The sequence below is a fragment of the Centropristis striata genome, chromosome 1 (genome assembly GCF_030273125.1).
Source record: "Centropristis striata isolate RG_2023a ecotype Rhode Island chromosome 1, C.striata_1.0, whole genome shotgun sequence".
Taxonomy (NCBI): Eukaryota; Metazoa; Chordata; class Actinopteri; order Perciformes; family Serranidae; genus Centropristis; species Centropristis striata.
This window is the reverse complement of record NC_081517.1, coordinates 12,686,911-12,711,384: the sequence shown is the minus strand read 5'-3', so window position 1 is coordinate 12,711,384 and position 24,474 is coordinate 12,686,911. Positions and strand designations below refer to the sequence as shown.

Genomic DNA, 24,474 nt, shown 5'->3' with positions numbered 1-24,474 from the left:
AGAACAAAAGCCCCCCCAAAAGACACAAAATAACAAAAATTTACCAAAACCAGTTTTCAAATCCACATGTACATATTTAAGTATTGTCTATGTTGTATATGTTATGTATATGTTTCCAGCCTCTCCTGTCCTCTCCTCTCTGCTCTGTGTAAACAGCATCTCCTGTCCTCTCCTCTCTGCTCTGTGTAAACAGCCTCTCGTGTCCTCTCTTTCCATCAACAGAACGTCTGAATCAGCGTTCAGAGCCTCATGTGGTGCTGAAGGTTTTATTTGAGAGTTCTCAGGAAGCCTCGATATCAGACGGGTCGAAGATTTCACTAAGAGTTTCATTAAGTGCCACAGTTCAGCCTCCTTCTCCTCCTCCTCCTCCTCCTCCTCCTCCTTCTCTCTCCTCCACCTCCTCCTCTCTCCTCCACCTCATTCTCTCTCTCCTCCTCCTCCTCCTCCTTGCCTGAGTTTTACTCCCTCAAAAGACTGCTGTGGCTTTTGTTTTCCTGAAAAGGAAACGGGGTCGTCGCACACTTCTTTTTCTTTTTAACCCCCTCTCCTCCCTCTTTTCTGAACACGTTGAAATGGAACCGTCCCTCCCCGGGGCTGAGGAGGAGGAGGTGGGGTGAGGGTGGGGAGGTGTTTGTAGGGGACATAAATCAAGTGGGAAACCACAGAGCTTTCACTCCGGGGCGGGTCAGGAGGGTCGACAGGCTTTAAGCTGAGGAAGACCAGAGCGCTCCTCTGCAGAGGGGAGGAGGAGGAGGAGGAGGAGGAGGAGGGGGGTGGGAGGGTCACAGAAGGTGCCAGGTCAGAGGTCACACATACCAGGATGATGGCTTTCAAGAGTGTACTTAGGACGTGTGTGAATGCACGGCTGCTGCAGCATCACACTCTGCAGCCAACTCGCTGTATCAACCTGCTTATAAACAGTGTGATAACCTGCTTATAAACAGTGTGATAACCTGCTTATAAACAGTGTGATAACCTGCTTATAAACAGTGTCATAACCTGCTTATAAACAGTGTGATAACCTGCTTATAAACAATGTAATAACCTGCTTTTAAACAGTATGATAACCTGCCTATAAACAGTGTAATCCCCTGCTTATAAACAGTGTGATAACCTGCTTATAACCAGTGTGCTAACCTGCTTATAAACAATGTGATAACCTGCTGCTTTTAAACAGTGTAATAACCTGCTTATAAACATTGAAATAACCTGCTTTAAAACAGTGTAATTACCTGCTTATAAATAGTGTGATAACCTGCTTATAAACAGTGTAATAACCTGCTTTTAAACATGTTATTAACTCCTCTATGACATGCAGAAACATTCATGACCTCACAGTAAAATAATGCACTGAAATGTGACTGAATCACTGGTTACCTTGTTGTGTTCCAGCAGCAGACTGAGCTGACAAGCAGCTTAATTTACTTTGGTTAAGTGGATTTTATTTACATGTACGATACATAAATGATCCATGCCATTCACATGCTGTAAATATTCAAAAATAGATTGATTCTTTATATTTTTGACTTGCTTTTACACTAATAAACAACAAACAGTTTTGGCTCCCAAACTGAAAAACATGAACCCAGAGATTTGAGCTGCTGGTCTATTAGTTTTCTTTTGTTTTTGCTACTACTCTGTCATCATGGATTATATGTATATTTTTTTAGTATAAAAAACAGTAACATTTTGACACCTTGCAAAAAATGTGTATTTTGGTGTGATCGTGAGGAACTTCGGCCCTTTAACTCTTCCGCTCACTAATACTTGTGGCCTGATAAATGCTTATATCATTTGAATCAGGTGTATGATTCAGATCTATTTTTTGGATGAATAAAAACAAGTTTATAACCTGTCTGTGTTTTCTTCTCTCAGGTTCATCAACGCGAGGCGGCGGATCGTCCAGCCGATGATCGATCAGTCCAACAGAGCAGGTGAGTTCACATCCAGATGTTCCACAGCTGTGATCCAACAGGAACAACATTTAATAATTATAAACGTTCATTCTGATGAAAAAGTGCAACAGTTTGACACTTAGGCCGAAACATGCCTCCTCATCTTCTTCCTCCTCCTCCTCCTCCTCCACCTCCTCACCCTCCCTCTCTTCTCCTCCTCCCCCTCCCTCTCTCTCTTCTCGTCCTCCTCCCCCTCTCTCTCTTCTCCTCCTCCTTATCCTCCTTGTCCTCCTCCTCCTCTTCTTCTTCTTTCTCCTCTTCATCCTCCCCTTTCTCCTCTTGCTCCTCACTCTCCTTCTCCTCCTTCTCTTCTATCTCCTCCCCCCCTTCTCCTCCTCCTCCTCCTTGTCTTCCCCCTCCCTCTCTCTCTTCTCCTCCTCCTCCTCCTCCTCCACATTGTCAACCCATTGTAGACATGAAACTGTTCAAATAAATAAAAAATGTAATAAATAAAGATCAGTACTGCATGCAAAGTCAATTGCTGTTTAAATGAAGAATACAAATGAAAATAAATTCCTAAATAATCGTGTCTGTTCAGTACCTGTCAGTTGCTGATCATAAATTATAAAAATAAAAATAAAATAAAATGCTTAATTACACTCTATTTCCAATGACTGATGTTTATTTTTTTTTAAATTTCTAAATCACCACGAGCATTATTTTCTGCATATATGTTCTGTAAAAATTGTATGAAAAATCTGAACATATGAAGAGCAAAAACACAGATAATGATAGAAACTGAAATGTCTTTGAAAGGCCAATTTCAGTCAACAGAAAATCAGTCAGGCTCAAATTATCACATCAGTTAGGATCATTTTGTGTGTTTTACTGACTGTAGACAGACTGTAAACTTGACAGAAAGTTCTTTATAACCCTGATATGAGCTCTAGGTGTCTCAGTGTTCTGCTGAGGTTCAGTCCAACATGTTCCAGAGTTTGTGAAGCTGCATGTAAACACCCCCGCTCCCCGAGCCTTTCTGCTCCCTCGGCTCCTCGCTGTGTTAAAGCCAACAGAGAAGCTTAAAGTGCAGGTCTGAATGGCCTCTAAACCCCCTGCAGGATTAGCTCCAGACAAAGACGCTAATCGCTTTGACTGACCACTCCATTGAACATTTTAACCTGGGATTAAAACAAATAGCAGCGCGGCTGAAGCAGCGCTAGCCTTTTGGCCCCGGAGCTTTGTGAGCGTTTACCCCGGGCTGACTTCCACACAAAGCCCTGCTCCACCGCTGAATGACAGCGATGAGAAACTGTTAAAGACCTGAATCCTGGGAATGTGACTGTGCAGAGTGAAAAAAACCTCCTCACTTCCCCTTTAAATGAAACTTTATGGAGCTAATTTCCCCACGAGGATGAAAACGTTTCATTTAAAGTCATCTCATCACTGATTAATGACCTCCTGCTGCCTCCAGAGATCACATAAATTAAAGCATAAACAAGTTGAGAGAAAACAGATTGGATTTTATTTTGATTTCATCCAGAAATGCAATAAATAAGAATATAAAACACTAACTACAGATATGTTAGGTCATAGTGAAACTGCTCAAACCTGCAGCAGGTTTTTTCTTCTGGGTTAAATTACCAGACAAAATACTTTGTGCAACTAGAAAAGTGCACTCAGAGTGCAGGTCTTTGCAGGCGGTTAGAGTCTTCTGCACAGATCTGATGAACCAGACTCCATTCAGAAAACCATCATTTTAACAGCAGTGTTCTCGTGTTCTTCAGACCTGCCAAAGCATCAGACTGTTTCCACATCAGCATCATGTTGTAGTTATTTCAGCATCATTTTGATCTGTTTATTCACATTAAATCACTTTATTTTAGGTTCATACTGATTAATGCTTAGAAACCCATAAAAATTGGCCAAATAACATGAAAGCATCCCTTAATTTAGAGCTTACATTATCTACATTTTCTGTTAACTGTTTATTTGTTTTGTGTTTCAGCCTCTTAAAAACTCCTTTAAACTGATCAACAATTCATAAATACCTCCCTAATAAATTATATCCATTGATTTACAACTTTGGTAGAACCAGACTCCATTCAGAAAACCATAATTTTAACAGCAGTGTTTTTGTGTTATTGCAGACAGACCTGGCAAATCATCAATTCAGACTTTTTCCACATCAGCATCATGTTGTGGTTATTTCTCCATATTTTTGATCAATTTATTTACATTAAATCACAGATAAATCCCTTTATTTTGATGTATTGGTGCCGTACCAGCAGTCATCCAGACATCTGGAGAAGGTGATTAAAGTCACTGAGCTGTGTGCACCTCCAGATCATATTATTAATCCAGATTGACTGCTACAATCTGGTACTTTCATCCACAATTGATGACAGAAAGTAGCATTAATATTGTTTACACGGGTGCATCCTGTGCAAAGAAATTGAAAAAACGCAAACATGAACCTACAATCAAACTTGCAGTTCGCTCAGAATAAAAGTAAGAGGTTCAGCGACGCCAGGCGCTACAGACTGGAGAAGACTTGTTTTTATCTGACTGCAGGAAATGTCGTTGGTCTCTAACTGAGCTGAACTGTTGAGCAGTTGCAGGCTGGAGGAGTGAGGAGTCAGCACTCAATGAAAACAAAAAACAATCAATACTAGAGGTTTATGTAAAATTATGAATCACTGATAACCTTGAGAGGACGTAAATCCTAAACCGTCTGAGGCCCAATCATGGCTAGAAGTGGGAACAATTCAAACATGTCTTTGTGCAGAATGACACAGTTAGAATAACAAAAATCAGAGAAAAGTTGAATTTCTCAGATAAATAATTTTTAAAAAATTGGAATAAATTTGAATTTATATATATAAACACATTTCCAAGTGCCCACAAGTGTCAAGAATGTTGTAATAAAAAGGTAAAATTACAAAGACAAAATGACCAAAAAGTCACAGAATAACAAAAAAGGTCTAAAAAACAACAAAAAAAATACATAAAATTACAAAAAAATGTAAAATGACCAAAAAAAAATGTTCTTCACATATCGTACATATTGAAGTATGATGTTTCCAGCCTCTCCTGTCCTCTCCTCTCTGCTCTGTGTAAACAGCCTCTCCTGTCCTCTCCTCTCTGCTCTGTGTAAACAGAATTTCAGTGAATATTTGTCACGTGACCGTTGGTCTCAGCAGAATCAATCATGTCTTCACAGCGTCTCTGAGCAGCAGAATTCTGATTCTGACACAAATATCAACACAAGTTTTGGTCATTTTTAACTTACAGAAACTTGAGTAACTGATGAGTGGTTCAAGAATTGTCGTAAAGTTCAAACCCAGACTATAATGCCAGTTTTTACGATAAACGGTGGATTTTTGATGATCTATTTAAGAAAACAAGTGTTTCAAATTAAAACATAATCAAGGAGAAGATCAGTTTCCGTTAGAACCTAACTGGCGATGCAGCTGTTTGGGAACATCTCTCGATCTCTCCATGAAGGAGAAGTTTGTGTGACTGACAGCAGCTGACGAAGAGTAATGTCCTCCGTGTCCGCAGTGAGCCACGCAGGACCGTACGGCCCCGAGGGTCAGCCAATGGGAGGCTTCGTCATGGACGGACAGACACACATGGGAATCAGACCAGCTGGTAAACACACACACACACACACACACACACACACACACACACACACACACACCCACACACACCCACACACACACACACATACTATACAAACCATTTATACATTAATATGTACTTAAATATATATATATATATGTATAATGTATAAAATAGATAAATATTTTGAAATAATCATAGAAATATATATATATATATATATATATATATATATTTATCTGTGACAAGGACCTTTCCAGTTTTTTTTTTTAACTTAATGTCCTAAAAAAGATTTCTAAAAATATAAAAATGAATTAAAGACAAAAAAACGTTAAAAAACAAATGCAAAACTATAAACATAATGAGCTTTAAAAAAACAATTGAAAAATGAAAAACAAGTATACATATCAAAAATTTGCTGATCCAAGAAGATTTTTAAAAAGTTTATTTAGCTGAAGAAGGAGGAGAATCTTATCTTTATCCTTCAGTTTATCACAAAAACATCTGCAGATATGAGGTCTATACAGGACAGGAAGGAAGGAAAAACTGACACATGTAATGCAGTAAAAAGTTAATGTTTCCCTCTGAGGTGTAAAGGTGGAGGACGAGTTAGAAAGCCGCAGAAAATGTAGCTTGAATTTGTATTTAAATATTCAGTTGGTTACCTTCACGCTGTAATTGTGTGTGTGTGTGTGTGTGTGTGTGTGTGTGTGTGTGTGTGTGTGTGTGTGTGCGCGCGCATATGCAGGTCCAATGGCTGGTGTGGGGATGGGTGTGGAAGGACAGTGGCACTACATGTAGCAGCAGCATCCTGCAGCCGGAGGACTCACTCGTTGTCCCGGAGACGACCGTGAGTAAAAGAGTTAAAAATAAACCAGATCCTGTTAAAAACATTAAATTCTGCTCCTCAGAGACACTGTGAAGACATGATTGATTTTGCTGAGACCAACGGTCACGTGACAAATATTCACTGAAAATCTGTTTACACAGAGCAGAGAGGAGAGGACAGGAGAGGAGAGGCTGTTTACACAGAGCAGAGAGGAGAGGACAGGAGAGGCTGTTTACACAGAGCAGAGAGGAGAGGACAGGAGAGACATGACAATACTTGTGTACAATATACGGAGAAAACTGGTTTTGGTCAATGTTTATTATTTTGTGTCTTTTTTGGGGCCTTTATTCTCTTTTTTTTGGCCATTTTATGTATTTTTATTTCCAGATATTTTTGTTGTTGTTTTGTGGGGGTTTGCTTTTTTGTGTCATTTGTCATATATTTAGATCATTTTTGTGTTTTTTGTGTGTCTTTTCTTGTTTTTTTCACAACATTTGTGACACTTTTGGACGCTTTATATATAAATTCCATTTTATTCCAATTTAAAAAAAATAATTTATCAGAAAAATTCAACTTCTTTTTTTTTATATGTCATTTTAACTGTGTTATTCTGCATAAAGACATGTTTGAGTTCTTCTGATTGTGCTGATTCCATAGAGCTGCAGGACTTTATAGATTTATAGAGATTTTATATATTGCAGTGAAACACGAGGACACAGAGAGGAGAATATAAAAAACTTCTGGTCAACGTCGTCTTTAAGGAACCTCAGACTTTTGTCAGAGCGCTGTAAAACAACAAGTCGTTAAAACATCTCTCTGTCCTCTCTCTGATCCTTTGGGCTCCTCCTCGCTAATTAAAGCCATTTCCATCTGATTTAAAGGTCAATTAATCCTCTGAGATCCTCTCCACATTCTGTCTAACGAACTGATCATTAGCGAGAGACGCAGAACGCTCTCATCTCTTTATTTGATTACACGGAGTCCAATTACTCTGTAAGCAGTTTTCATTATTAAGCTGCAGAAGGAGGAGGGGTCAGTGAACGCAGCGCAGGCAAGAGGAGAGATTAAGAGGATGTTAATGTGCAGAAAGGAAGTGTAGAGGAGTTGGTGGGGGGGGGGGGGGGGGGGGGGGGGGGGGGGGGGGGGGGGGGCAGACGGCGACATCACTCAGACTGAGACAATTAAAGTCTTCAGAAGAAACGTTCTTTTCTTCCCTCCACCGTTTCTGAGCTTATGGCTCCTGGGAAACAATACACCTGTCAGCTGGGATCTGAGGCAGCCATGCACACACACACACACACACACACACACACACACACACACACACACACACACACACACACACACACACACACACATACACACACACACACAGGAAATCACTTCCTTTAAAATTAGTTTCTCCTGTGAAATGGTTTCATACTGGATCCTCGTCTTCTGAACCCCAACAAGCTGTTTTCAAGGCGATTCTTACTCTTTCTACATTCTCCTCTCTGTGTCCTCGTATTTCACTGCAATATATAAAATCCATATAAATCTACAAGTCCTGCAGCTCTATGAAATCAGCACAACCAGAACAACTCAAACATACCTTTGTGCAGAATAACACAGTTAGAATAACAGAAATCAGAAAAAAAGAAAAATTAATTTCTCTGATAATTAAAATTTTTTTTTGAATAAAACAAAATTTATATATAAAGACTTTTCCTAGTACCCACAAGTGTCACGAATGTTGTTAAAAAAACAGTTTTCCCCGCATATTGTACATATTGATGTATTGTCATGTTTCCAGCCTCTCCTGTCCTCTCCTCTCTGCTCTGTGTAAACAGATTTTCAGTGAATATTTATATATTTCCACATTATTTTTATTAATTCCCCTATATATTTCCAATTTTGTTTTATTTATTTAATTTCATTATTCTTTTATTTATTTCTCTTTGCATTCCCACATTTTTATTTACTTTTTTGTTTAAAAAAAAATCCAAATGTATTTTCTTCTTCTTTTACAGATTTTTTATTTTTTATGCCACTCTTATGACTCTTATGTCTTGAGTCAGAGCTTCTAGAATCAAATATTTATTTACTATTTACATTTATATCTACAGTTTTTACAGCTGGATCCCTGCTGTTAACATGTTTTCATACCTTAGATAAACTTTAATCTTATTCAGTAAAGTCAGGTGACCTGATGGTGATTTATTTCTCCAACAAACGAAAAATGAAAAGAATAAATGCTCATTTGCAAATCGTCTCCTTCTGGACGAGACTCTTACATCATGTTTCTGATTTATTTTGCCGTCGAACACGAGTTCCTCATCTGCAGCTTGTGCTTTTCTTTTGAAGTTGACTTCCTGTTGACAGTCTGTTTTCTCTGCGTATTATGTATTTTAAATTTTGTGTCTTTTTTTATATTTTTACATCTTTTGTTCAGATATTTATTTTTTCTTTATTTTTTTTATCATTTTGTGTCTTTTTTGTCTTATTTTACATCATTAGATATTTTTTGTTATTTTGTGACTCTTTTTGGTAATAATTGTGACTTTTTGGTCATTTTGTGTCTTCTTTTGGTCTTTTTGATATTATTAAACCTTTTTTGTTATCTTGTGACTTTTTTGGTGATTTTTGTGATTTTTGGTCATTTTGTGTCTTTTTCTGGTAACTTTGTGTGTTGTCTCTGCAGGACTCCATCAGCAGGTCTGTGGAGCAGGATCCCCACGCCTCCTCCCCCTGTCCTCCCCTCAGCCCCGCCCCTCTGCAGAGACACGACCACAGAGAGACGGCGGGGACAGACGGGGGACCTCCTGATGGAGTAATAACCAGCTGCGTGGACACAAACATCAACGTGGTGTCTCTGGATCTGATCATTTCCTGTGACATCAGCAGCAGCAGATCTAACCTTCTGGACCAACTACAGAAGCCTCACGTGGACACTTGTCTCCTCCTCTCCTGGACTCCTATCGACATGAAGCTGATGTCTGTATTTCTCGCGGCGTTATTTTCTAAACGCGTCTGCAAAACATTTCTTCTGGAGCTGTGAGGAGCTGTGAGGGCCGAGGTCAGGAGACGGAGCTGCTCGCTGAGGACGAGAGACACGCTGCGACCTTTTAGCTTCATTTACTGTTTTTAAAGGAAAGGACTTCTCACTTTTCACACTGTGTGTGTTTGTCTTTTTTCATAGACTTCTATCTTCCCTCGAGCCCAAAAACCCTTTGAGTTCTAAAATAAAAAAAGTCAAGAAAGTTTGTTCCTCCGTTTGTGAAACTGTTTAATTATTGAGTCTTTGTGCAGCTGCAGGAGGAAACTCACTGAGGAAGCTTCAGGTTTGTCTGTCACATTTCAGGGACATCTTTTAAACTTTTTGTTCGACTACATTAATGTGACAGCCCAAAATGACATAATAAATTACCAAAAAAACAAAATGATGCCCCCAAAATGTAAAATGAATTTTTAAAATAGCAATAACAGACGCAAAATGACAAAAAAATGTAGAAAAATACAAAAAAAAAACCCACACAAAATTACAAAAAAGACACAAAACGACCAAAACAATTATATTTAAAAATATCAAAAAATTTAAATTACATAAAACATTAACTGAGGAAGCTTCAGATTTTTCTGTCACATTTCAGAGACATTTTCTACAAACAACACAACTTTAGAGCTTTAAATTACCTGCAATGCAGACGCCAAAATCTAATTTTTGTGTGCATATGATTGGCCAATCTGTCCCCGTGTTTGTGTTTGTTGTCAGGGTGGGAGGGAGGAGAGCAGGACGGAAATCAGGACTCTCACCAAGAGACAGTAAAAAAGACGCAAAAAGACCAAAAAAGATAAAAAAAATTTTTTTTAAAAGACACATTTTGACCAAATAAAAATGTAAAATGACAAAAATATTTTTAAAAATGACAAAAAAGCCACAAAAATACAAAAAAGCCACAAAAGTCACAAAATGACCCCAAAAACATGTAAAATTACCAAAAAATACATAAAATTACAAAAAAGATGAGAAATAACCCAGAAAATACCTAAAATGGTCCAAAAAATATGTAAAATGAAGAATAATAGACATTAAAGAATACATAAAATTAGCAAAAATTACACAAAATAAAAAAATAAAAATAAATAAACTTCCAGTTACTTCCAGTCGCCTCGTCGTCCTAACTACTTCACTTCCAGCATTTACATAATTTATTTCCTCTTCAAACTGTTTTAGAGCCGAACCAGGAACTGTTTGGCCCTTACCTTAGAGAAGTGCTGACGGAGCACAAACTCAACCAAACCAAAGCAGTGAACCTTACCATGTCCTGCAGCCGGCAGGGAGCTGTGGTAGGAACATCCTGTGGATCATAAGCAGCAGAACTGGATTTTGGTGTCTGCATTGCACGTAATCGTGTAAAGTTGTTATTGTATGGTTGGTTACATGTCCAGAGCAGCAGAAGCAGCAAAACTGCATTAAATAATAATGCATTAAATATCTGCTGTACAGTATACAGGTAGATATGTCGAGGAACAGTGATTTTTCACACATGCAAACATGCAGAGCAACAGTTAGATATAACTAAAATACAACAATCATAATAATTATCTTATTAAAATATTTAAATATGTAGCACAGAGTTAAAAGACACAACTATACAAGATCCAAACTGATTATTCCTTTCTTCTCTTCTTTCTCTTCTTTTCTCTTTTTGTCCATCCTTCATTCTTTTCTAATTCCTTTTTTGCCTTTTTACATTTTCACCCTTTCTTTGATCTGAAAACTTAAAAACACACAGCTGGAGCTCTGACAGCAGAGATGGATCCTGCTTGGATTGTTTGTTTCCTTATAACTTTCATATCGTCAAACTGATCTGATTTTATTTGGTTGTTTTTAAAGTTTTTATTTTTTCTGTGCTGCACTTTCTCAACCAACTCGTCAATACAAGTTTTACACTTGTTTTTTATCTTCCAGATGAGTATTTTTCACTGTTTTGTTGCTGCTTTGACATAAAGAATTAACTCCACATAAACTGTTAAATAATGTAATATCTTTGTGCAGCCAATTGTTAGTCACCATTTGATTTATTTTCCGTTTCTCAAAGCCAACATGAAAAAAGTCACATCAGATCATCACACTGGAGTAGCTGCTGGGTATTTTTGGTGAAAAAGGCCAAAAAGCCTTCAGCAGAACTGAAATTACAACTTTAATTTGTACATTTTTTGAGAGTAACTTTGGTTTGAGGAGGAAAACAGTCGAGCTGTGCCAACAGGAGCTGGCTCGCTCTGCAACTCTGCAACTATGTAGCTCTATAGTTCCGCAGCTCTGTAGCTCTATAGCTCTGCAGCTATGTAGCTCTGTAGCTATGCAGCTCTGTAGCTCTATAGCTCTGTAGCTCTGCAACTCTGCAGCTCTATAGCTCTGCAGCTATGTAGCTCTGTAGCTCTGCAGCTCCTCAACTCTGCAGCTCTATAGCTCTGCAGCTCTGCAGCTCTATAGCTCTGCAGCTATGTAGCTATGTAGCTCTATAGCTCTATCTCTGCAGCTATGTAGCTCTATAGCTCTATAGCTCTGTATCTCTGCATCTATGTAGCTCTATAGCTCTATAGCTCTGTATCTCTGCAGCTATGTAGCTCTATAGCTCCGCAGCTCTATAGCTCTGCAGCTATGTAGCTATGTAGCTCTATAGCTCTGTATCTCTGCAGCTCTATTGCTCTGTAGCTCTATAGCTCTGTAGCTATGTAGCTCTATAGCTCTGTATCTCTGCAGCTATGTAGCTCTATAGCTCTGTAGCTCTATAGCTCTGTAGCTATGTAGCTCTATAGCTCTGCAGCTATGTAGCTCTATAGCTCCATAGCTCTGTAGCTCTGCAGCTCTGTAGCTCTATTGCTCTGTAGCTCTGCAGCTATGTAGCTATGTAGCTCTGCAGCTCTATAGCTCTGTAGCTCTGCTCTGTAGCTCTGTGGCTCTATAGCTCTGTAGCTCTGTAGCTCTGCAGCTATGTAGCTATGTAGCTCTGTAGCCCTGAAGCGCCCAGTTTGTCACTCCTGAGCGTGTTCATGCAGACGGAGGGAAGCTGCAATCTGATGTGACTTCTCCTCAGGAAATCTGACTGGAGAGAGATGATATGAAACGCCAATCTGTCCGTGTGGTTACACTGGCAGTCAGGATGGCAGGGACAGACAATTCAGGACCTTCACCAGGAGACGGAAGAAAGACGCAAAATGACCAAAATAAATACTAAAATACAAAAACAGACACAAAATACAGTGACAAAATAAGTAGAATGACCAAAATGGATGGAAACCAGATGTAAAATATGCCAAGAAAAGACACAAAATGACCAAAAAAGATGTGAAAAAAAGGAAGTGAAATGGCCAAAAATAAAAACCATTAAATGACCAAAAATAAGGCGTGAAATTACCAAAAGAAATTATGTAAAAAAAAATACCAAAAAGATATTTGAAATGACCAAAAGACACAAAATTACGAATTGTTTTTTAAATGATGAAAATCATCAGAATTTAGTTTACAAAAATGACCCAAAATGACCAAAAAAATGAAAAATGACCCAAAAGGCTGTTAAAAAAAAGCCAAAAAAAGAAGTGAACTGACACAAAAAGACTTTAATTACATAAAAGACACAAAGTGAGCACAAAAAGACGTAAAAATAAATAAATAACAAAAGAAGATGTGAAATGGCCCCAAAAGGGGCTAAAATTAGCCAAAAGCAATAAACTGAGAGCAGCTAAACAGTGGCTGAAGTGAGAAAAAAGTTGCTTTAGGTAAATCTGGTCCCAACTCTTGAAGGAGAGATTAGTTCCCCTCACGCTCCAGTTGGCCTCCTCAATGGAAGAGTTCTGATCCGCTGGGAGTTTCCGACACACACCTCATCACAAACATAATTTATCTTAGAATCAGTTAGTAATGTCGGAGCAGAGAGCCGACCTGCAGCACGACTTGTTCAGACCACTTTAATGCTCTCTGTGACATTTTTCTGAGATTATTTTTGAAGAAGAAAACATGAAGCAGAAGGAAAACATGCTGCGTCCCCGTGCTGCCCTGCACTGTGACTGACAGGCGGCGCCTCCTGCTCCCATGTTTGACTGCCCTCTTTAGGGGATTCTGGAAACTGCCTTCATCTCTGTTTTTAAGGCTCAGTCACAGAAGCAAACAGGCTCCACTTAGAAATGCAAAAAGAGATGAGAGTGGAGGAGGAAGAGCTTACGGAGCCTCTGGAGTCTCTGTGGCTCCTGCAACAACAACACAGCAACATCAACAGCAGCAACAACATTTATTAAGAGAGATCTTTTAATAACCCTTTGGAACCGTGCTGCACGTTTTTAACGTATGTTTGCTTTGACAGATCACCAAAAAATGCACCTTTTCATTGCACAGTGGGATTTGACCTTTGACCCTTTCACAGTGTTCTCATCAGAGTAACATTTTGGTCTTAAAAATGTCTCTTTCAGTGGGACGAAAAGACATAAAATAACCCTAAAAAAAGGTGTAAAATTAGAAAGAGGACACAAAATTACCAAAAAATAGACATAAATTACAAAAAAAAAGAGACAAAAAATACCAAATAAATATGTAAAATTACCCAGAAAAAGACATAAAATTACAAAAAGACATACAATTACCAAAATAAAACACAAAATGACAGAATAAGACATAAAATGGCCAAAAAAGACCCCCCAAAAAATCCCATAAAATGACTAAAAGACAAAAATGACCAAAAAATTATGTAAAATTACCAAAAAAGACATCAAATCACAAAAAAGACACAAAATGACATAAATATGTAAAATTACCAAAAAAAGATGTAAAATTTCCCAAAAAAAACCCCAAAAACCCAAAACATGACAAAAGAGACACAAATTACCAAAAAAATATATAAAATGCTCCATAAAGACGTAAAATTACAAAAAAGGCACAAAATGACAAAAAAAATCCAAGTCAATCCAGCTGGTCAGCAATAGTGTTGCAACAGTTGCAATAAAACAAAATATATTATAAAAACACACTGAACTAAAATATAACCGCAACACGTTTGTTTTCGCTCCAATTTTTCATGAGATGCAATCAAATATCCAAGACTTTTTCTATGTTTTATTTCAGATTTTGCCAGAGAAGTTCAGGAGCTGATGAACTGGTCTTGAGGAGTTCCTGTGGGCTGTGGCGCCCAGGAGATGACCCTCCCTGGCTGCAGGCGGCGAGCCCTCAGAGGTAACCAGGTTTAAATAAACAAGCCGACTCCTAATGTGGAGTAACGAGCGTTAGGCTGAGCAGAGCCAGATTCCAGCGAGACATTAATCTGCCTCCTCCAGGTCTGGACCTGTGACCCGCCGCTCCATCAATACTCTGCTGAAGAACAACAGCCTGTTCAGCCTGCAGGATCCAGTTAGAGCCGAACACAAAGTTGGATAATTTATTGCCTTTAATTAAATGCTTGCTTCAGGAGGGATTGGATGTGTTTCCCCATGTGTGGGGCAAAAGGGGAAGGTGTTCAGTGTCGGACAGAGGATCCAGGGCCGCCGGGAGGGCAGGATCATGGTTACCTGGAGACAGGAAGTGGAGAGGGAGGGGGGGTCAGTTTACCCAAATGGGACAGAACGAGCTGCAGGACAGGAAGTGAAGAAAATTCTGAACATGCAGGTCGTTTAAAGTCTGCAGGACCCATTTTCTGTTTTTAGTTTCATTTAGTTTTATTATTATTATTCAAATATTATTTTAATTATAATAACATATAATAACATATACTTCATAAACTACATAAACTATAATTTGGTTTTATGGTTAAAGCTAATAATCAACCTATATAAACTCTAATTACAGGAATTCATGTGGAGCTTTCTATATTATGATTATTATTTGATTTTCCCCCTGAATATAATAATTATTATTAAATTATTATTATTTTTGATTGTTGTTGTTATTATTATTATTATTATTATTATTATTATTATTATTATTATTATTGTTATTAGTCAAATATTATTATTATAATTATAATAACAAATTACAATATACCATTTTAAACTACATAAAATATAATTTGGTTTGATGCTAAATGGTAAAGCTAATAATCTATATAAACACTAATTACAGGAATTCATATAGAGCTTTCTATATTATTATTATTATTATTATTATTATAACTTAAAACTCAACTGTTCTGACTTTTTACAGATATGTAGTTGTCAGCTTGCCCGAGCGATCAGGAGATAAAAAATTAAAATTGATTGTGAGTTTATTTCCACGCATAGAAAATCCAAACACTTTACAAAAATAACTCTCAATCCAATTCTCAATAACAAACCAATACTCCCCAACTCTCCACCATGACCAAACAATTCTTCTCCCTTATATAAAAAAAAAATCCTGATCACGTGACTAATTGTATTAAACCATTATTCGTTGTTTTTTGTTTTTTCATATTTACATAATTAATAATAAACCATAAATATTTACATACATCCATAAATACACTATATACAATTTAAACACCCATTTACAAACCCAAATACATTTAGTCAGTGTGACACCTCACACCTCGCCCTGTGAGGCGGTGTCCTTCATTTTATTGAGCCATTGAAGCGCCCGATGATCTTGTTCCAGGCAGAAATGGCGTCCCAGTAGGTAGTAGCAGAGTGAGTCGATCGTCTTCCTCCTCCATCTGTCTCCTGCAGTAACACTGCTCCGAGGCCAACCCCAGAGGCATCTGTCTGCAGTATGAATGGCTTGGAAAAGTCTGGGCTGTGGAGCACTGAGGCTACGTTTACATGATGACGGTCTGAACAGAAGACACAAAAGTGGCGTTGCGTCTTCACTTTTTATTCCGCGTTTAGACAAGCGTTTTCGGGAGGAATGCAAGGCGGCATCACTTAAAGCGATAAGAGCATCTTTGGGCATGTGGAAGTTTTCACACCACGCATTTTCATCAGCTACTTCTTCCACAAAGTTCTCCACCATCCACTAGATCTCCCAGGTCTCGTCCAAAGCCGTCTGGCTCGCCTCCGACCAATCGGTGCATCCTAAATGTGATAGAGGTAATTACAGATCCTTCTCTGTTCACTAATACTATCTGTACATATCCTGTACATTTGGTGGAAAGATAATCCCACATGTTTGTTTATTTTCCTGTACTGGAGCATGGATGTGACATAGAGTTTTGCGTCTTGTCAGTGTGAACGGACACGCTACGGCGGAGCAGATTCAACTTTTCCACTTTGGAAGGTGGTTTTAGATTTTTGCGTTTTTAAGCCCCAAAAACGCCTTCACCGTCTAAATGAAAGGCACTTCCGATAAAATATTTTGTCGTTTTTACCCACAATCGTTCTCGTGTAAACGGGGCCTGAGTCCTTCATGATGGCACTCTTCAGATCACTGAATGCTCTGTCACAGTCCTCAGTCCATCGAACCTTATTTGGAGCGGAGGCCTTAGTGAGGTCTGTGAGGACAGCTGCCCTTTCGGAAAAGTGTGGGTTGAACTTGCTGTACCATCCCACTAGCCCCACAAAGGCCCACTAGCCCCACTTTTTTTTTCGGTGGTGGGTACAGGATATGCGTGGATAGCTTCCACCTTGCCCATTTGTGGTTCACCAACCCCTGTCCGACAACATGGCCCAGGTACTGGACCTGCTTTTGTGCAAATGCAAATTTGCACTTCTCCACTCTCTCCAACAGTTCGCCAATACGGGGCATCGGGTATGACTCAAACTTTGACACTGCATTTAGGTACCTGAAGTTGATGTAGAATCGCAGCGAACCATCCTTCTTCGGGATCAACACAATGGGGCTGCACCATTCATTTGCTGACACTTCGATGATGTCCAGCTGCAACATCAGGTCAATCTCCCTCTTCAACTTGGGGACCAACCACTCAGGAATCCTGTAACACATCCGGTGTGGCGTTGCATCCTGCTTTAGGTGGACCTTATGCCGGACCAAGGTTGTGAAGCCGGGTTTCTCCTGGAAGAGTTGTGGATCCAGCAGGGCTCTTATCTCCCTCTGCTGTTCAGTTTGGAGATAGGACACATCCATCTGATTGGGGTCTTAGTTGTTGGTTGGAAAAGATTGCTCTCTCTCCTCCTTTTCGTCTAGAGCACGGATGAGGACAGGCTGTTGGACAGGCTGCTGGAGCTCCTTCAGCAAGTTCTAGTGAAAGTTCTGGTGTTTCATCCCTTTATCAGGCATGAACAGTTCATAGGTAACCCTACCTGGCTTACTGTCACTCGTAGGAAGCAACAGCAGCACCTTCTGACCTGGCTCAAAAGATCTGTCTCTGGCCTTCCTGTCATACCAGGTCTACTGGTTGGCCTGTGCTGCTTTCATGTGCTCCTTGGCCAGAGCAGTTATCTGTTCAAGTCTCTGTCTCATCTTGACCTCGTAGGACACAACGTTCTCCCCCTCTGCCTTCTTTGCACAGTAGTCTTCCCTTGATAGAAGGAGCACGTCGTTGTCTTTGAATGACTTTAAGTCCGAATGCTCTAGGAACTGCTTAGATGACTCTTCTGTGTCAAAGCAGATAAACAATGATCCCTTGAACTGTCTTTGCAGGTTTCTCTTCACCTGAATGTTTTCTATGGCGCCTTCCCCATTCAGCCACTCCTGAATCTCATAGAGGGAAGTTTTGACACAGATTTGTTTTTAACAGCGTCTTTGTAGTCATCTTTCATTTCGGGTAAAGGTTTGTTTGGAGACCTCCTGATTTTGGTCTTGTCTTCGCTCATTTCCAAGAGGCCGGTCTTTGATTTCTGGAGCTCTTCAACGATGACACTGGTTTCTGTAGCTAAAGACTTCAGTCGCATCGTCTCCAGAGGCACCCAGTCTTGCAGTTGTTCTTTAAGAAACTTGTCTCTGGGAAGATTGTGAACCCCAAAGTAATACTTTAGTTGTCACAGGACTGCAAATGAATTGATATATAAATATACAATATAAGATCTTTACAGCAATTTATTTATTTATTTATTTATTTTTATTTAAATGTTAGGAGGCCTTTGATTACCTGTAGAACTTTTTTACTTTTTAGACCTTTATGTTTTTATTTATTATGGTTTATTTTCATTAATTCATTTTTTATATTTTTAGAAATATTTTTACCACATTTAATTTAAAAAAAAAAGATTTACTTTAAAGGTTTAGCAGTAGTTTTATATCTTTTATACTGAGATACTTAAGTCTTGAATTTTTTTTCATATATACATTTTTTAGAACATTAAGGAAAATAAATTATTTTATCTGAGTCCTTCCTCTCACATGGAGGTGGTTTGTTTATTAAAAAATATCCTTTTAGGCCACGCCCCCACTAACGAGCTCAGCAAATTGAAGTGAGAGAGCTGCAGGCGAGCTGCTCATCAGCCTGATGAATCGAGTGTTTCCTCACAGATTACATGTCGCTGTGAGTCATGAGTTCCTCTCTGACCTGAGAGCTGCAGGCAGGAAAACATCAGGAGTCGCTGCCTTCAAACTGTGTTTTTATTAAGAATAAAGCTCATCAGGTTCACGGTGGCGTCCGCCTGACTGCTGCTGGAAAAAACACAAAAAAAACAATCAAAAATGTAAAACGTCTGGCAGCAAAAGTTGTCAAACACTTACCTTCAAATAACACTTAACAACTGTGTTATTTTACAGATAATTTCTTTAAATACAGACAATATACAGTAAATATCTGTATTTTTAAAAATAATGTTTTTTTTATTTTAATGTCAGATATTGTTTGGCAGTTTTTGCTGTGACAGTTTTTAACTTTTTCTTTTTTAGAATGACAGAAATTATATATATATATATATATATATATATATATATATATAAAGAACACAGTTGAATTTCTCTGATAAATTATTTATTAAAAACTTTTATAAAATGGAACACTTTTCCCACAAGTGTCACAAATGTTATAAAAAAAACAGCACAAAGCCAAAGAAAGACACAAAAGTCACAAAATAACCAAACAAAAGATGTAGAAATATAAAGACAATAAATGACCACAAAAAAGGAATATGACCAAAACCAGTTTTCTCCACAAATTGTACATAATGTTCCAGCCTCTCCTGTCCTCTCCTCTCTGCTCTGTGTAAACAGAAGTGAATATTTGTCACGTGACCATTGGTCTCAGCAGAATCAATCAAGTCTCCACAGTGTCTCTGAGGAGCAGAATTTAATGTTTTTAACGGGATCTGGTTAGTGCAAACGCTTTATTTTAAATGACACATGTAGAATAAAGAGATTCTGACACAAATATTTAACACAAGTTTTGGTCACTTTATATAACAGAAACATTTGTAACTGATGATCCATCCAAGGACTGTCAGAAAGTTCAGACTCTGATGATAATGTCTGTTTTTACAGTTTCTTTCTATGATAAACGATGGATTTCTTGTTGATCTTTTAAAGAAAACACGTTTCAACTTCAGAGGGTTAAACAACAAAAGGCACAGATACTTGTAGTTAAACTGGGTTTATTTAAACCAAACTGAAAATGACCCTTACAATAAACAGCCCTTCATCCGTCTTCAGAGTCCAAGAAGTTAATTTCCATGAACTTTTTACTTCCCCCTGTGGCCTCACATACTCTCCCTCCCACCTCTTCTTCTTTCACACAGGTCTGTCTATAAAACATGCAGCTGGAGGATCCCAAGCATGACACCATTCTGACGCTACAGAACAAAATCTCCCTGAATGGGTCTGGATGTGTTGCCTTGGGTCAGGATGAAGCCTATTATGGTGCAGGAGGCAGAGTAACATCAGGGCTTCACTGCAGCTCGGTGACTGCTCGCCACCTTCCCAGCAGTCCAGTAAAGCTCGTCCATAAATCCAAACGATCCTCGCTGTTGTCGGAGCGGCGAGGGGATCGGGTCCAGGGAGCGAGGGGAGAACGAGACCATTAAACATTCTGAGCTGACACGGGCCAAACAGAACTGTCATCCTGGGAAGAATGAAGTTTTTGGCTGCGCTGCTCCGCTGCATGTTCAGATACTGAACTCTGAAGTGGTTTGTCAGGGGCCCGGCGTGCCGACAGCTCAGCCTGCAGGACTCTGAGATCTGGAGGGAAAACAGGCCGGCACCATTAATGTTCACATGCTTCTCCCAACGACAACAAACTCTTGAAATATTCTGCTTTGTGTTTGGCTCTGAGATTTTTCTTGTTACTGTTTCTACTCAGAGAGCCGCTCTGACTCTCTGTGCCACAAAACTAAACTTCTCACCACAGCAAGAAGGAGTCACACAGAGAGTCACAGAGACTCACACAGAGAGTCACAGAGAGAGTCACAGAGACTCACAGAGAGTCACACAGAGAGTCACAGAGAGTCACAGAGAGAGTCACAGAGACTCACACAGAGAGTCACAGAGAGAGTCACAGAGAGTCACACAGAGAATCACAGAAAGTGACAGAGAGTCACACAGAGAATCACAGAGAGTCACAGAGAGTTACACAGAGAGTCACACAGAGAGTCACAGAGAGAGTCATAGAGAGAGTCACACAGAGAGTCACAGAGACCCACACAGAGAGTCACAGAGAGTCACAGAGAGTCATAGAGAGAATCACACAGAAAGTCATACAGAGAGTCACACAGAGAGTCACAGAGAATCACAGAGAGTCACAAAGAGTCACAGAGAGTCACACAGAGAGTCACAGAGAGTCACAGAATCACAGAGAGTCACAGAGAGTCATAGAGAGTCAGAGAGATTCACACAGAGAGACACAGAGAGTCACAGAGAGTCACAAAATCACAGAGAGTCACAGAGAGTCACAGAGACACAGAGAGTCACAGAGAGAGTCACAGAGTCTCACAGAGAGTCACAGAGATTCACACAGAGAGTCACAGAGAGTCACAGAATCACACAGAGAGTCAGAGAGACACAGAGAGTCACAGAGAGTCACACAGAGAGACACAGAAAGTCACAGAGAGTCACATTGAAATTCACAGAACTGCTCATATGAGTCTTTGGGTGTTGCTGACAGACAGTTTATTCTGTCAGCGAGAGTTGTGTTTCTGATGATACGCTCCCCTCCTCTCTTACTATCGGGTGTCGGTTGCACAAATCATTTTTCAGCCATTTCACACTTGTTCCCCCGTCACACCTCTGGCACGTTCAGATTGAAGGTGAAACGTCACAGAGGAGGAAATATAGTGGCTAGAAGTGTCTGAAAGGGGCTGTTGTTCCAGTGTGAGGAACTTGTTCCCCTCTGCTGTGACTTCAGAACAAGGTTGAACCTCAAACTTAAACTGTAGAGAAGAAGAAGAAGAAGAAGTGCTGCTCCTCCTCTCTGGCCCCTCTGACGGTCTGTGCGTGCCTCTGTGCTTCCACTCTTTGTACTCCCCACAAAAACACAAAGCCGGGACACCATCTGACATAGATTACAAAGGGCCAGTCAGCGGCAGTAAATGCAGCATTAAGTTCAGCACAAACACACGCATGCCGCGCACTGAATCGGCCACTTTGTGGGCGATGTCTTGGACAGCTTTCAGATGGATGTGACGGAGCCACTTATTGTGGAGTTTATAGGCCGGTAATGAAACAGTAACTGGAGTCGTTTGCACGCATTAAAGTGGGTGTTGAAGTGGAAATGTGAGGGAGGCTTGTGGAACATTAGACTTGAAGTGCGGCGAGCTGTAAACTGTGTACTCTGGACTGCTCAACGCTCGGCATGTCCATGGGAATTCTCTTCAGGCCTGTGATGGAGCAAACGCTGCCCATCTCCGTCTGCTCACTGAGACACCGGACACATGACGTCATGTCTGCGAGCAGTTTCACTTTCCTCTGCTTCATGTGAGCTAAAAACACTTTCCTCTAGTAACTGAGCCACATCTGCACTGTTTTAACTTCGTCCTGTCGGTGTCTTTGAACTCTGGTGTCTTTTTTAATAACTCTATTTAAGCACAAATATGCATGTGTAAATGCCTCAGAGCAGATATTTTTTCGATTACTGTAAAATTCCAGGAAAGAAACTGCAGACACTGAAGTCTAACACAAATGTTTCCACTGAATAATCTTTATTTTCGGCTAAACTGTCCTCATCTCATGTCTGTCAGGAGCAAACAGGCACCGAGCTGAGACGCTGACGTTTTTTTTTCTAAAGCTGAATAAAGGAATCTTGCCAAGAGAAAGAAAAACAAACAGATTCTCAGAGTCAATCAGCTTAATGGAGGTGATTAGGTTAATGTTGTTAATGAGATGAAGCTTTTTAGGACGACTTGTTTCACCGATGCACGCATCACACATCAACTGAGCTCCTTACACTGTAAAAATACACTGTTACAAGTATAAAAAGTGAGTAAAGTATCAAAGTAGTCATGAAAATGTAGTTAAAGTCTCTGCAGGCTGTTACTGTAAATACAGGGTTTTTTACTACTTTTGTAATTTTTTACTTTAAATTACAGGGTTTTTCTTGAGTTGTTGTACATTAAAAACAGGTTAATTAATTTTATCAAAAAATGTTAAACATCAAATGGATAGATTAGGACATTATACATTAAAAAAAATAGTATTATTAAATTGCTTAATGGTCTTGAATGTTAAAATACAGTGAATTATATGTAATAATATAAAAATACACATCAATTCAAACAACTAATCGATCAGATTGTGTCATGTATTTTCAGCTAAACTTTTGGGTCATTAAATGAGTAACAAAACATCATATTTCATCAACTCTTTTGTGTGTTTTCAATGCACCTTCTTCTGCATTTAAGAATAACTAAAACTGTCTGATAAATGTAGAGTAAGTAAGGTACTAGTGCTTAACCTTTGTACATAAGTGAGTTCCATCAGGGATTTCTTGAGTCTGCAGAGCTGCAAAATGTTATATTAAATCCTGAATATAATCCTGATAGAAAAAGACTTAAAAAAAGAAAATAAACAAACAGGAAATTGTTCGACCAGAAGCCTTGGCAGCTGATACACAAAACCATGACTAGAACCTTGACTTGAAACATCCCCAGACAGCCCTTGAGAGCAGTAAAAGGCCAATAAAGGAAAGCAGCCGTGTTTATATGCACCTGAAAGATCTGCTGGATGTTATAAAAGTGCAACAACAAGGATCTGTTTCTACTGCAGGATGAGAGAACTTGAGGTCCCTTTGTGTGAGAAAACGGAGCATTCTGGTTCATTATTGAGGGTTTGTCTCAGGTTTTGTCTCTGTTTTATGTCCATTAGATTGTGCTCTTCCTATGGGTTCGACAGGAGGTGGGCTCAGTAATACTTCATACTTCTGGCAACCAGTCAGCGCTAGGGCTTTAAAGCCAGTTTGACACAGTGGCCAAATCATAGAATTACAATTTCTGGGTCAATCAAGTGGCGCTGTTGGGCTCAAAAAGACTTTTCCTAGAGATTTACATCAGGAAAACTTTTCTGAACGTTACAACCTGCAAAACAACTCGTTTCACTGTCAGTTTGATCCATTCGGTCCTATAACATTTGGAAAGTACACAGAAGTCAGAACTTTTTGGGCTTCATGCACCACTGAGCAACTTTCATAGGAATGAACAGGTCCCCGCCTCCAACACTGTATCAGTTCTCTTCATAAACCTATGTGCCTAACGGTGTAATTACAATTTCACGTGATGCCATTTGGCCCAGAAAGACTTTTTCCACAGACTTCCATCTGTAAAGAAACATCTGTAAATCAGAAAGTCACAACCTGCAAAATGACTCGTTTCACTGTTGAAATTTGAACCATTCGCTCTGATAACATTTGGAAACTCTAGATGAGCCGTCAGATTAAATCATTTTTATTCACATTCAAGTTAGCGGAGCAATAAACAGAAATTCTTTAGTGCGCTGCTCCACTGGAACAATAGCTGCAGAAGATCCATCCAGGGATTTTTTCATACACGGAAGTCGGAACTTTTTTTGGCTTCATGCACCACTGAGCAACTTTCAAAGGAATGAATATAGCCAGCTCCAACACTGTATCAGTTTTCTTCATAAATCAAAATGGGTGAAATGGTGGAATTACAATATGACGTGACGACTTTTGGTCCAGAAAGAATTTTTCTACAGACTTTCATCGGTAAAGAAACGTTGCAACCTGCAAAATGACTCTTTTCACTGTGAGAGTTTGATCCGATAACATTTGTAAAGTCTAGAAAGCCGTAAGATTAAATAGTTTTATCGCTAAACAGCAAGTACAAGTCTTCAAT

At 39.3% G+C, this 24,474-nt stretch overlaps 1 protein-coding gene across 1 annotated transcript in view; it reads left to right on the top strand.

The window, feature by feature from the left end:
• The window catches only part of meis1a (Meis homeobox 1 a), a 51,791-nt gene extending 40,124 nt beyond the window's left edge, over positions 1-11,667 (top strand). The window contains exons 10-13 of the mRNA XM_059333981.1: positions 1,876-1,934; positions 5,457-5,546; positions 6,268-6,369; positions 9,029-11,667. Of these exons, the coding sequence (XP_059189964.1) occupies positions 1,876-1,934; positions 5,457-5,546; positions 6,268-6,320 (202 nt within the window). The 3' untranslated portion in view covers positions 6,321-6,369; positions 9,029-11,667. The remainder of the gene's footprint in view (positions 1-1,875; positions 1,935-5,456; positions 5,547-6,267; positions 6,370-9,028) is intronic.
• The last annotated feature ends 12,807 nt before the right edge of the window (positions 11,668-24,474 follow it).